This window comes from Arctopsyche grandis, chromosome 11, assembly GCF_051622035.1.
Source record: "Arctopsyche grandis isolate Sample6627 chromosome 11, ASM5162203v2, whole genome shotgun sequence".
In the NCBI taxonomy this organism is placed as follows: Eukaryota; Metazoa; Arthropoda; class Insecta; order Trichoptera; family Hydropsychidae; genus Arctopsyche; species Arctopsyche grandis.
Genome location: NC_135365.1, coordinates 17,803,110 through 17,818,199, shown reverse-complemented (window position 1 = coordinate 17,818,199; position 15,090 = coordinate 17,803,110). Strand labels below are relative to the sequence as shown.

Genomic DNA, 15,090 nt, shown 5'->3' with positions numbered 1-15,090 from the left:
TTATTACATGTAGTAAAAAATGCTTCAGTCCTAATTACTAGAGGTAGGATAGTCACAGTGCTATCCATTGTTCCATTGTTGTAAATCCTTTGTAAAAAAGGTTCGGCAAACCTTTAACAATGCATTTACAACCTTTGAACAATACACGGCCCCCTCAGGCTCCGGTGACTACTAATTACATTGTGAACTAAACGTTGAGTATATATTACATATAAATGTATATTATTCGAATATCATTAGATATTTCTGAGAATTTTAGATTTAACAAAAACCCGCAAAGCAATGCAATCAAATTTTGCAGTCCGCATTAATCATAATTCAATGTATGTTTTGATGGAGGACACACTATCACAAAGGCACACACAATCATATAAGAAGCCCTATTCCTCGAAATTGGGTTGCCGTAGAGGAGCACTTAAGAGAATTGGTCCACTTATGTGCGAAACGATCCAAATAAAATTATTACGATTATGAAAAAGAACAGGATTCAGTCGCACATCGCCCCTAAACTTCTTAATGTCAAAATGTATATAGCTTTCACTGTTTGATATCAAATAAATATCATATATTAACCAGCAACATAACTCAATAGTTAGCGTATAATGCTAACAATTGATAGGTCACGGGTTCGAGCCCTGGCCTAGTGTTGCAGACCAGATTTTGGATATATGTGACTCCAAGTCGACCGTTTCTTCTCGGAGTTTGCTGATTTATATGCTGAAATGGTTCCTCACCAAATTGATACCAGGGTAAATATATAAAAAAAATATGTACAGCTTAGTTCATAAGCTCATCAATTGTTTGCAGATTCAAATCGAAAGTTTGTAGATTCAAATTTTTACTTTATTTTTAATGTTCTACACTGTTCTAGATTGATCTGCTACTCGAATGCACACACGTGTACATTTATAATGTATTTCACATTCGCTTGTAATTTTCCATTTCCTTTTTCGACTTTTCATTTTAATTTCCGATCTCATTCTACGTAACAATTCCCTGTGTGTTTTTTTTTTGTGTTTTACGCGGAATACTTTTGCATGTTAGGATATTTTACAAATTATTTCTACACAATGTAAAAAGGTCTCGGGAGACAGGCGTACAGGATTAAACAATTTTTACAGGACAATATTCTGCGAGACTGAAGGACATGAAAATATCGTAGGAATTTAGAAGAGAAATTATTCGAGGGAAGCGAAATAGGTCATAGTCGTGTCAATATCACTGACCCATTTCCGACCCACCATTGCTCCTTTCAAATCGGAAAATATCGTGCTCATGGCTTCGGGGAGGAAATGAGGGGAGAAAAGCACCCTTGAACTTGAGGTAACCCAACGCAACCCCATTGCCACCGATGATCAAACTAATCGAACGATGTTCTAGAACTAATATTGAACCGCTTTATTTTAATTTGACATTAAGCATCCATTTGCCAAGCAAATACGGAAAATCTATTGACCTCATAGGAAATTAAAATATACAGTATAATTTATATACTAAATCAATAGGTAAATATGAATAAAAAAGTAACTCAAGGTCGCTATTAACTTGTAAGGACGTACTTAATTTAAACCTGTATATAGTTTGGAAAATCGATCTTCGGAGCCCTACATACATATATTATACTACATATTTAGGTTGTATTTTTAGACCTTGTTTTACATACATACATACGTATAGAGAAAGAAATGTTCCTCCACTTTTCGATAAACATGCAACAGGTTATTCCCGCTATAATACACCCTAATGGGAGTTACTCCATTATGTCCATTAAATGGTACGTTATTTGGATGCCAGTGAAATGTCAGAAATCATTACATATTTATGTAACTCACGAATGTCTGCATTTGTAATCTCCCTACAATATCAAGTACAATTTCTAATATCAAAATGTTATTTTTAACATCATTTTTATATTGTAAAGTATTTTAATTCATATAATTTCTTCGATGTGAAGATTCGAGACGTAAAATATGAAATGTATTACTGCTTTTCAGAAATTTCCATTTTAATTCTTAAAATCAGCTTGGTAATAACGTAGCGAAGTTCAACCTTTTTTAAATTCATTGGTAAAATCATTTACCGCTCGAATTAGTACGTTCAGATAAAAAAAATATATATTCGGGATTGAAAACTCGTCCTTATATAATACTAGCTGTATTACCCGGCTTCGCTCGGCATTTGTAACAGAAATCGCTTAAACATGACTAAACTAATAGTAAACATTTTATTAAATGTATTTGAATACTCATTTGTTTTATTTTTTATTAAATTGACTGTCACGATCAAACAAACATATATATATAATAGTAAGTATCTTTCGAAATTATATGTATACCAGAATCCAGCGCCTGCGCCCCTTAGGGCTTCGCCCCTGAGGCTGCGCCCCCCGCAGCTATGACCCCGGAGGCTTCGCCCGCGGCGTCTTTGCCCCCGGGGACTTCGAATCATTTGAATCGAAAAAAATCGAATTATTTGTTCGATTACGTCACGGTTTACGACCCAACGAACGAAGGTTACATACATACAAAGTCTCTTTCCAAATTACATATATATTAGACTAGCTGTACTACCCGGCTTCGCTCGGTATTTGTAATATAAACCGCTTAAACATGACTCAACTAATGGTAAACAATTTATTAAATGTATTAATAGTTTTATTTTATATAAATTTATTTGAATACTCATTTGTTTTTTTTTTTATTAAATTGACTGTCACGAACAAACAAACATATATAGTAAGTCTTTTTCGAAATTATATGCATACCAGAATCCGGCACCTGCGAACCCTAGGGATTCGCCCCCGGCGTCTGCGCCTCCCAGGGCTTCGCCCTCGGCGCCTTTGCCCCCAGAGATTTTGAATCCTTTGAATCGAAAAAAATCGAATTATTTGTTCGATGACGTCACGGATTTACTACCCAACGAACGAAGGTTACATACATATATACAAAGGCTCTTTCCAAATTATATATTAGATATGTACATATGTACGTAGTGACATATAAAACTGGCCCAATGTATATACATATAAAAAATGTGTAAAATAATAAATATACTTTTGGCTTTTATTATAGAAATCATTTTTCATGTATCACTGTTTAAATTCCTATGAGTATGTACGTGTGTGTGTGTGTATTGTTTAACTGTTTTTCGCCTATGTGTTGGTTGGGGGCCACGGCCGGTCCGGGCGCTCCATCGATCAGCCCCTTCCGCTGGCGGTGCCCCCATCCCGTGATGGAGCTCCCGGGGGCCCGGTCTGTCACCCCTCCTCCCCACCTCCTACCTGTTGCCGATCTAAACCCCACCATAACCACCCCTATCAACGCCTCCTTCCCCTCATCCCCTACGTAGGTATAATGCCAACGCTCGGATGTCTTACAACTCGCGACACGACCGCATCCAATTTGTTATCGACTTCAAAGTTCATTTTGAATGGTGATTGGCACTGTTTAAGCCTCCTCCTCCCACTACCCATTTCCGATGTGAGATAAATTGGATAACATGGTAAATTTTAATTACGACTCTAACGGTCGATTAAGTACGGACGCTCAGTTTCAAATCCGACTATGCTCCGCTGCTACGGTGATTGACCTACATATGTACATATTATACATATCTGTTTAATCTACCTACACTTCCTTTATTTGCGTGTATGAATTAGTGACATTACGCATTAGGGTTCTTTATATTAGATGATCTAAAGCCGTCAACTGCACGTAAGTAACAGTATAAAAACAAGTACAAATTACATTCTATAAGGACACATTCAAATGTTCCGTAATATGTATATATGTATATGGCGGATCCGAAACAGCAGTCACCGACACGATCTATTCATATTATAAAGCAGTACACGTCACCGAAACGTATCAAATAGAATCAGGTTTTCTTTGGCCACTATGTAAATATTGACGCATGATGTGACGTCATAGTGCACCCGTACTGACGAAAGTGCTGCTATTTGCAAATTAATATTTTCGGAAACGTCATATTGTGACAGTATTGACTCGACGATACGATACAAGTAATAATACGCCGTATTGTCGCTCTCTTTAATATTCATATATGTATGAATGTATGTATGTAAGTCGTCGTGTCATTCTATTGGTTTCTGGAAACCTGTTGTTTCTAAATCGAAATTTTTCGGAAACCCGTTGTTTGAAATGGAAAATTCATGTCATTTTTGTTAAAAATTATACAAATATTGAAACTTCGAAAATATTGTTTTTTTAATATTCGAATACATAGTAGGCATTATGCGTTAGCAAAATTAACTCTTAGCCATTCCTTCTGAGTAAAAAGTTATAAACTTTATTGTCTAGAACTGGAAATACCTAGAGGGGTTCCGCCACAAATCACTCACGGACTTTACACTCAACGGCGTTACGCGCACGAAATTCACCGGCAAATCACTCTCGCGACAACTGGCTCACGGCCATTACACTCACAGATAAATCACTCACGTGACAAATCACTCACGGACATTACAATCACAGATAAATCACTCGCGCGAAATTCCACTCATGGAATTATTAAAATATCGTACAAAAACGTTAATAAATTGAGATTAAACTGGTTTGTATATATTTTATTTATTGATCTGTGATAAGATAGTGTGTTAATTAGTCACGATACGTTTAATTGAGTTTTGGAATAATGATTGTGTATGCCATTTTAATAATTTCGTGAGTGATTTTTCTCGTGCGTGAACAAAAGTTCTACTTCCGGTTATCGGATTTTTTTAATACAAATTTTTCAAATCACTATCAGTATTATACACATTAAATATCAAAAAAATAATTTAAAAGGTCAAAATAAAATAATGAAATATTGTTTAAAAAAATTTCCGGTCTATGAATTCTGACCAAAACTTTAGCAGTTAGTACATTTGACCTTTCTAAGAGGAAAAGCTCCCACTTCCGGTTTATTAAATTTTGTGATTTTTTTTATTTTCATCACATTGATACAAGAATTATACTTGAATTTTTTCGGGAAGAACACACATGTTTAAGGGATCGAAAAAAGTAGTGGAAGAAAAATCGAACATAAGTAAACTGCCACTTCCGGTTGTGAGATGCTTACCAAATTTTATACACAACTTGATATTAAGCTTTAGCTTCTAGATATGAAATTTAAGTTTAATAAACCAAAAGGTTTCTGAGAAAAACATAAAAGAGGACACCTACTATAAGGGGAGGTACCATTTCCGATCAACTTAAAAATTTGAAAAAAATTTACCTCGTGTCGATAAGAATTTCAGTAACCGATACTAAGTTTCAGTTCGATAGGACTAACGGTGTTCAAAAAATCCCCAAAATACACAGACACAGACACACACACATATTTTTTCTAGATCATGAAAACGTGATTAGTAATCAATTCTAAGTTCGAATCAGTCAAAATCTCGAGTTCGAATTTTCGCATGATCACAAAACTTCTATTGTTTTTCGATCTATTGTTACTACGTATGTAAATATGTAGATAAAGTAAAAGCACATTTACAGGCCAGAGATAGCCAATTTGTCACTTATTGTAATCTGATCTGTTTTTAGATCTTTTGTTTAAACTTTTCTAAGAGGAAAAAAATCACCCTTATGGATCATTAAATTTGTAATTTTTTTTGTTTACATGGTATTGATTCAATACTAATACTGCAATGTGCACATGAAAGAGCGCACATTTAAAAGGTCGAAAAAATATATTTCGAAATCTTTTTGTTGTATTTAGTCATTTACGCCGATTTCTTTTCTATATATACCTGTGTGATTAATAATAAATTTTAATTAGACGAAAATCCCAGTGATTAATAATTTAACAACGTAGTATTAAGTAAATCGCACGTTTTGAATTGGCAATGTTGTTGACTTTGAGTAAGCGACGATATTGTTATTATGAGCAACGATATTTTAATTAATTTTTGCACGCAATTTTGTCGGTTTGTCACCCCTGCCGAGGACAACACTCAATCTTCATTAAAAATCCTTCTACAACCGGGATTGAAGTTGGATTAAAGGTAGGCGGCATAAACTTAATTTCGCCTTAGTTGAGTGGATTTCGCGGTCGAATTCAGCAAACGGTGGGTCGCGGCCCAAATATTTAGAAACATCATCAAACTTTGAAGCCAGATATTCAATATTCATCCCGAAAAACGACTTTAATTTTTTTCCCTATTACAATCTTAAAACTGTTACGTGATAAGTAAAGTTGAACTCACCTAAAGAATTGTCTGTATAAATTCGTCCATGAATTTATTTGTCAAACAAAACAATTCCTCACAACACAATACATTTGCTCGGGTGATCCTAGTTGGGTTCGCTCTTGTATCATTTCAAGGACTCAAAATATTACAAACTAGTGTTGTGCCCGTTGATTTCAAAGGGTGGCTTCGGAAAGGAATTGATACACGAATTATAATAATAATAAAGTTATATGTATATTCATATAAATATAGTGTAAGGTAATTTATAGGCGCGTGCGCGTATTAATGCGCCTTTCACCCGTTTGAAATGATAAATGAATATGTGTGTGTGTGTGTGTGTGTGTGTGTGTGTGTGTGTCTTCGTGGATATGAGTATGTGTGTCCACTCCCGCGCATCTGACGCTGACCCCACCCGTTCCAACTAGCTCAATATCAGGAGCACATGTCAGACGCTCTACACCCCCCTTCCCCTTCCCCACTTCACCGCGTCTCCTCGACACGATCGGTCGTCACGCCACATCACCACCACCCCCTCCTAGATTTGAACAGGACTATCAACGTTGTTTAATGAATTATTATGAATTTGAATTAAAATACTAAACAAACAAAAATAGAATATTGAAATTCTTTAGAACACTCTCGGGTATAAACACGTCGATTTTAATTTCGCTAAAATATTTTGTTTTGCTGTTTGTCTTGCTTTGAAAGATTTATCCTTTAAAATTATTTTACTATTAATTTTATTGATAAAAATATATAAATAAAAAAATAGTTAAAAGATAGATAGATAGATAGGCCAAATTCATATACACTAATTTTTTAATATCCCCCTAGAAAATCATTCCTTACTGCTCAAAAATTTTGCCCCCCCCCCAGAGAAAAGCTGAAATGACGCCCCTGCTTATGCATTACGTATACTCTTGGTATTCTAAAATTTGTTTTTTGAAATCTCCATACTAGTCGACGCGTCCGCCACATACCCACATACATATGTACATATGTACATACATTGCGTTCGTTTTTATATATTACATATGTAAACTAATGCACCGCATCTAATACCCACTGGTTCCATGAAAAACTGTTCACGGGCAATACGCTCATCGTCAAAATGTACGCGATAGAAAGGATGATGTGTAAATCATCAAATTTTGAACGTTTTTTTGGTAAAAAGTTTCGTTTTTGAACGTATGAACGTTTTATCGCGAGAACGTTTTTTCGAATGAACGCTATTTCGTGTGAACATTTTATCCGTGAACGTTCTGACGCGAGAGCTTTCTATTGGGCTCATTATATACTAGGTGAGCGGTTTTCCCGTGACTGTCTCACCATAGCTACTACACATATTGTAGCAAGAGGCCCTACGAAAGACTTATCATCAGGCAAACCTACCTCCAAGGCGAATGTTCACATTTGTACATACATACATATATGCATATACTAGAAGGCTTTGAATTGGTAAAAGTTTTAACATTTTTTTATCTTTCACTCTGTCTAATGCTTAGTGTTGCGGCATTTCATTACTCACTAACATTGTTGGTTTGGAGATAAAAAACTTGAATAATGACATAATTTATTTTTACCACAGCGTACCTATACAAAATTCGCACAAGGGCACGTACATACATATATTCGGTGTGTTTTAATTCAATTAATTTTATTTGCACGAGCGCCGTATCTTTTGCCGTTTAAATTGAGCAACGGCGCCATTCCGTACGTAGTCGATAAACGTTCAAAACTTTTACGATTTTCAGTGGGTATTAAAGGAAAATTGCTCACATGGGGCTTTGTGCTTTTACTCCGGCATTACGTTGTCAGATATTTATAAAAACCACTGAGTTTGAGCAGATGCTAATAATGGTATATGTAGTATGTATGTATGCATATTATATGCAAGTAAAACGCTCTTACATACAAGTATTTGCGCAAAAATACCGATTCACTAGAAAGATAACACATAAATGACATCTGCCGCATGCATAAATGAAGATAAGTGGAATTTATTCCACCATACACAGCTTATTAAAATGTGGCCGGTTTATAAACGATACTAAATCTATGTAGATATTTAAAATAATTTCAAACCAAAGTTATCAGACTGAAATTAAAATAGGCTTAAGCTGTATTGTGTCCATAATATATTATACGAACAATTCAAAGCTTTTAAAAATTAAAATAAATAACATATGTTGATTTGGAAAATATCATGTATATAATATCGCTATTAAATATGTCTGTCTAAGATAACGCTTGCCGTATTATAATAGTCGTTTCGATTCGACATATGTAAATATGTACGTTACAGCTAAACCACTGATAACAAAACATACATACATATATACATACAATATAATACGAATATAATAACAAAAGAAAAAACTTCTATATATACTGTTTGCTACCAATTTTTTCTCTAGGCGAATATACGACGTTTAAGTCTGTGAGCGTTTACCACCATCTATTGAAAATTTATTTAATTAATTAATTTTTCTATTGGTGTTTTATATCTAGTATATAATTTCGAAAGAGATGTTGTAAATATATATGTATGTATGTAAGTATCAGTGGCGTGCGGTGACTTTTCAAACAAGGGATGCTGTCTCTTGTTTGAAAAAAAAAACCGACCAATTTATTTTTTTAAATTTTATTTTATTCTTCGTTCCTTTTTACAAAATTCATCGATAACCGCATCATAGAATTTTTTATTGTTTTTTAAATTTGACATTATTTTCTTTTCGATTGCAATTTTAGTAAGACCAGAGAGTCTTTCTTCACTTTGACTACTTCTGGTGAACGTTTTAATTCTTTTCATAGTCGAAAATGATCGTTCAGCCGATGCGCTCGTGGAAGGTATCGTACAAATTAATTGTATTAAACTAAATACTTGTTCCAAAACTTCTATTAGATCATCTTTCACAATTAATTCCTTTACGTCATTTATAGATTTCAAATGAAAATCTTGCGTTGAGTACATGTAAATTAATTCGCTTTTTAATTTCATCAAATCAAATTATTTTCCATAAGTTAGGTGGAGTGATTTAAATAGGATATCTGGAAAATTATTTTCATATTCTTTAAATTTTTTGACGTTAAAAAAAATTAAAAGAAATTTTAAATTTTCGATATCTCGAAATCGATTGGTTGTATTTACTGAAAGAGTTTCTAAAATTTCAGAATAGTGAAGTTTATACGTTGTTTTCACATCTTCTTCACATTCAGCATATTTTCTTTTTCTATTAAAATTTTTAGTTATTACTTTGTTCCACAATGAATCAAAATCGTCTTTTTTGTTATCTAAATATTTTACAAATTTTTTAATTTCACTTACGCAATACGATATGTCAAAGGTTTTTTTTTGTAAAATTTCAAATAAAAAATCTGCCGAATTAAATATTGCAGAAAATAAATGCAAATTGAAATTGAATTCAAACTCTTTTAAATAACGATGAAGGACTTCAGCATTTATGACAGCATCAGTATCCCATTCGTCTTCATCATTAATTATTTGATTAAATATTTCCATTAATTCTGTTTGATATTCTAATACCATATTTAAAATTTTGCTATTGTAGTTCCATCGTGTAGGGGCAGCAGTGGGAAATCGTTTTTTTATTTGACAATCGAGAAGGGAAATTCTTCTTGAAGACTTACAAAAAAAAGTTGAAAATGACAACATACGGCTGAAAAAACGTTTGCATCCGGATATATGGTTAACAGATTGCGACAAAACTAAATTCAATCTCTGAGCGTAACAATGGACAAATAAAGAATTAGGACAAATATCTCGAATTTTTCGTTGCACTCCATTATGCTCCCCGGACATTACAGCCGCTCCATCATACGTTTGTGCAATTAATTTGTCCAAACAACCAAATTCTTCCAAGGTCTCACGTATGTGCTGAAAAAGAGAATTAGCTGTTCTATTGGGACTAACATCGACAAATCCAACTAATCTCTCCTGAATTTCATTGTTTTCATCTACATATCTAAAAATAGTAGATAGCTGAGCTTTGCGACTGATATCTGTAGATTCGTCCACAATTATGGAAACAAATTTTGATGCACGTATTTCAGTTTTAATCTCATCTAGCAAGACTTTTGATATTGCGGATACCAAGTCATTTTGTATATGGTTCGATAATCCAGTAAACACCGTAGAGTTATCTAAATGAGTTTTCAATTTTATGTCTGATTCACTCAACAGATACAGCAATTCAATATAATTCCCTCTATTTTACGATTCCTGGTGTTCAAAATGTCCTCGTAAAGGTTGTTCTTGTTTTGCTAAAAAACAGATCGCGCTTATTAATTTCGACAAAATGTATCTATTTGCAGTAACTTCTTTGTTGTGCATTTCAATATTTGCTTTAAATTGAGCACTTAAAAAATTTTCTATACGAGGTCCCTTTTTTAAATTGAGCAGCAGAACATATGTGAGCTTGAGAACATTCATGTCTCAGGCGCGATTTACTTAAATTGTTTAGGTCAGAAAATCCAAATTTACTCCAGACATTCACTTCTTGAGAAAATAAAATACATGGCCAACAGAATAATTTCGTTAAGTGAGCACATCCACAAATCCATGAAATTTTTTCGTATGTTTCTGTGTTAAAATACCTTTTAAATGTTTTTGTTTTAGACTGAATATTTAATATTGGTGTGGGTTTGGGGCTCTTAACAATAATCTCCTTTTCATTAAATGGGAGAGAAGCAAATCTTCTTTTCAGCACATTTTCAATTAAACAATTGCAATTATTATTGATCTCGACGACAAGTTATTTTCGATATCCATATTAAAGGCAATAATGAAAACTCGTAAGTAGTGGAACAGTAAACTAAAAATAAAGTAAGACGAAACTAATTAAAATGAAAACTTAATTCAAAAGTAAAAAATAACCAACTTACAGTATAAATGATTAACTTCGTCTAAAGAAATGAATCGGCTAGCTTTTTGATAAATAACTTGGGGCGTAGCGTGCGGAAATATCGATCAACAGCGGCTTCCAAGTGAAACTCAATAGATAAGCAAACAGAGAAACCGAATCCACCGTAGAGGTTAAACAAGTGTCAACGCGTCCGCGCGAATAAGACAGCCTCATAGTGCGCATGCGCAAATGGGATCGGTCTCGACTCCGAATCCATGACGCGCGCGCACTTCAGTCGCGCGCGCGTCTACACCCGTCACTCGCCTGTGGCCGGCCGGCCGCCTATGCGAATCGTTAATAAAAATTATCAAAAGATCCTATATAATGCATCATGTAACAAAAAACACGTGATATGTGAAATATATATATATATATATATATATATATATATATATATATATACTCATAAACTACATCATAATCACGTACATCACTAAGAATACATCGAAGCGAAATTCAAATATTTATTAAAAATACTCTTGGCTTTTTAAAGTTATAGGGGATGCGCCGCATCCACCGCATCCATGGACCGCACGCCACTGGTAAGTATGTAAGGTTTATTGGTAACATCGAAAACAAATCAAAGTTTTTATGACGACGATTCGATATAGTATATTTTTTTCGATTCTAATAAATTTAATAAAAAACGAATGAGTTTATATTACAAATACAGAGCAAATACCAGAGTATAACCAATAGTAAATCTATAGATACGTTATCGATGCGATAAAAATTCAGTGATAAGCGATAGATATGACGGACATGATTCACACGAAGCTAAAATTTCATTGCAGTCACTTCATAGTTTTATATGTAGGTACATAGTTTTTAATAAAGATGGCTTCTAAAAATCTGCCAGATTTTACAGAAGAAAATAAATATGTGAAGGGTTCGCCGCAAAAGATTCTGAAGAAAGAATCGTTTGTTTATATGAATTTTCCAAATCAAGGAATAGCTTATATTTTAAACGAATCAAATTCAGGTAAACATCCGTTATAATTATATTCAGGCTAACATTAATTTCTCAAAAAAATACATAAATAGTGTTTAAAACGAATTCTCCTTTTCAGATACCACCAAACTTACAGCTAACTTAAAAAGTCTCGGTTTCATTAAAAGGGAATACTCCAACTATTATCCTTTCATCAATAAAATAAAAACAGGTGAGTTATCTTCATACATATGTACATATGTACTTATGTATATACACATGGGTATTCAAAAAGTATTTCCTATTTAAACAATCGCAACCATTTTTGAAAATGAAATTATCAATTTTGCGTTCAATACTTATTAATCATACATACATACATCCTTCTACTAAAATAATGGCCAATTTGAAAAACTTTAAGGAAGGAGATACATAAGTTCAGTTCTTATTTTTTTAGCACTACACCACTATGTTTGTGCCTTATGTACACACGTAGGTACATCAACATATGTATGTATGTATGGATATGTACATATAGTAAACATCTTGGGAAAATGTATACACATTCAATACGCTAGCATTCAATATACACATTCAATACGCCAACAGCATGGCTCGGTGGTTGGGCTTTTGCCTAGCACCGAGAGGCACCGGGTTCAACCCCATGAGTTGACCTCGATTGAAAAGAATTTATTTCGAATATATCTATAATGCTGCTGGTCAGACTTGGATATCTGTGGCTCCAGGTCGATCGTTTCCTATTTCATTGTTGAAACGGGTCCTCAATTAAATTGTTTAAAAACTACCATCTCACCATTATTTGAGTATGATTAATGTACAATCAAATTTATGTACAAGTTAAAATTCATAGATGTCGCGTTAATTTCGAGTTTTCAGTGTCTCGTAATTCAGCGACTTATGTAATAAAAAAATGCTGCTTGTTTGTAATTGGCCAGGAAGGTGCATTGGGGTTTAACTGGTTGGCCTTCCTGATATATGTGTATATAATAAAATAAATAAATAAATTAATGTTCAAAATTTTTAGATACTGGCGATACAATGAAATACAACGAAGATTTCTGTATAGCTGTAATAACAATACTCGATAACACAAAATGCGAAGAAGATGATTTGGTTGAAAAATTTCACAGTGATAATTGTCCGGCTTTGGAATGTAAGCCAAAATTGTTCTTCTTTTTGAAGGTCAGTATGGTAAATTATTTTTAATGGAAATCGATAAAAGTTAATTCTGACCATTATTACAATTTATTTTAGTTATCGGAGGGAAGAAATAACTATTCAGAAGAGGCCGACAGCGCAATGGAATACGAGTTGCCCGTGCAGGCTGATATTTTGATTTACAAGCATTCATCTCCCACTGCAGTGAAAGATCTATGCCAATTATTGCAAAGATTCTTACCTGAAAATTCCAACAATTACGTTTCAGACGAATTGACGTCTCATATTAGAAACTTGACTTCTAAGCCGACCATACACGATATGCTCACAAGACGTCTATATCTTCAACGGAGGAGGATACATTATGACATGAAAACTTTATTCAACAAAAATCTCAACAGGAAAATTTTGTCAGCAATGGATTTTATGGAAGACTGCAACGATGCCGGAGACGATAGTCTTTCGAAATTACTTGATGATTTGAAAGAAACTCTCCAATTAGCCATTGTCAAGGGTAAAATTATGGGGGATCCAAATTGCTACATAGAAAAAGGAACAGAAATCCTTCAAAAAATAGAATCAGCCATATTTCAAGAGACGAACGTGAATAATAAATCGGACTGAAAGGCTTGATTTTTGCCATGTTTACATTCATCCATACTAAATGTTGCCAACTACTTTTTAATCAAATATGTTCTCATTTACGACACGAATGTCGATTCTTTTGCTCTATATATTTTTGAAAACATACTCAAGATTCTTCTCCTTTTTATATTCGGTGACTTTTGAATATTTCATTTTGAACAAAAACTCGATACACACGAATGAAATCGAACTTGACGCGTTTCGTTTCAGGGTAGAAGCTTAACCTGCATTAAAATTTCATTTTCTATCACTGAATAGCCTTCACATAATATTAAAATCATTTTTATTAGACGATTCTATGAAGTAAGACGTTTTTTATGAAAATATATTAGAAATTGAAGCGGAACAAAATTCTGTATTTGAATTGAACTGTCACAATAAAGTAAATCATTATATTAGACTAATTATAAATTACAGTTAATGAAATTTGTAAAATATTAATATATATTTTCAATAAAATATTAATAAACATTAAATATCATTTATTTATTGGACTGCAATGGGCTCAATTATTTTAAATCTAATACATAATTTTGAAAGAGACTTTGTATATATATATATATATATATATATATATATATATATATATATATATATATATATATACATATATATAAACTTTGTAAAAAGTCAAAATTTCCAGGACGACAAGGCGCCGGATTCTGGTATACATATAATTTCGAAAAAGACTTATATATGTGTTTGTTTGTTCGTGACAGTCAATTTAATAAAAAAACCAAATGAATATTCAAATATATATATATATATATATATATATATATATATATATATATATATATATATATATATATTTATATCATCATCATCATCATTTACAGCCATTCGCCATCCACTGCTGGATGAAGGCCTCTCCAACACGCTTCCACTCGTCTCTGTTTTGCGCAACACTCATCCATCTCATTCCGCACATTTTCCTAATTTCGTTCACCCATCTTCCTTGCGGTCTTCCTTTTACTCTTTTGCCTTCTCTCGGGTACCATTCAAGCACTTCTTTTGTCCACCTTTCGTCCATCCTCCTAGCTACGTGACCCGCCCATTGCCATTTCAATCTCTTCACTCTATCCACTATGTCCACTACCCTTGTCATATTTCTCACCCACGTGTTCCGCTTTCTGTCTTTCCTCGTTATGCCAAGCATACAGCGTTCCATACTTCTTTGAGTGCATTGGATTTTATTTAGCATCTTGGCGTTC

At 33.5% G+C, this 15,090-nt stretch overlaps 1 protein-coding gene across 1 annotated transcript; it reads left to right on the top strand.

Moving 5' to 3' along the window:
• Nucleotides 1-11,888: 11,888 nt before the first annotated feature.
• LOC143919000 (uncharacterized) lies at nt 11,889-14,349 on the top strand. Its single transcript, XM_077441154.1, has 4 exons — nt 11,889-12,103; nt 12,192-12,284; nt 13,098-13,255; nt 13,328-14,349. The coding sequence occupies exons 1-4, from the start codon at nt 11,959-11,961 to the stop codon at nt 13,853-13,855; spliced, it is 924 nt and encodes a 307-aa protein (XP_077297280.1). The 5' UTR covers nt 11,889-11,958; the 3' UTR covers nt 13,856-14,349.
• The last annotated feature ends 741 nt before the right edge of the window (nt 14,350-15,090 follow it).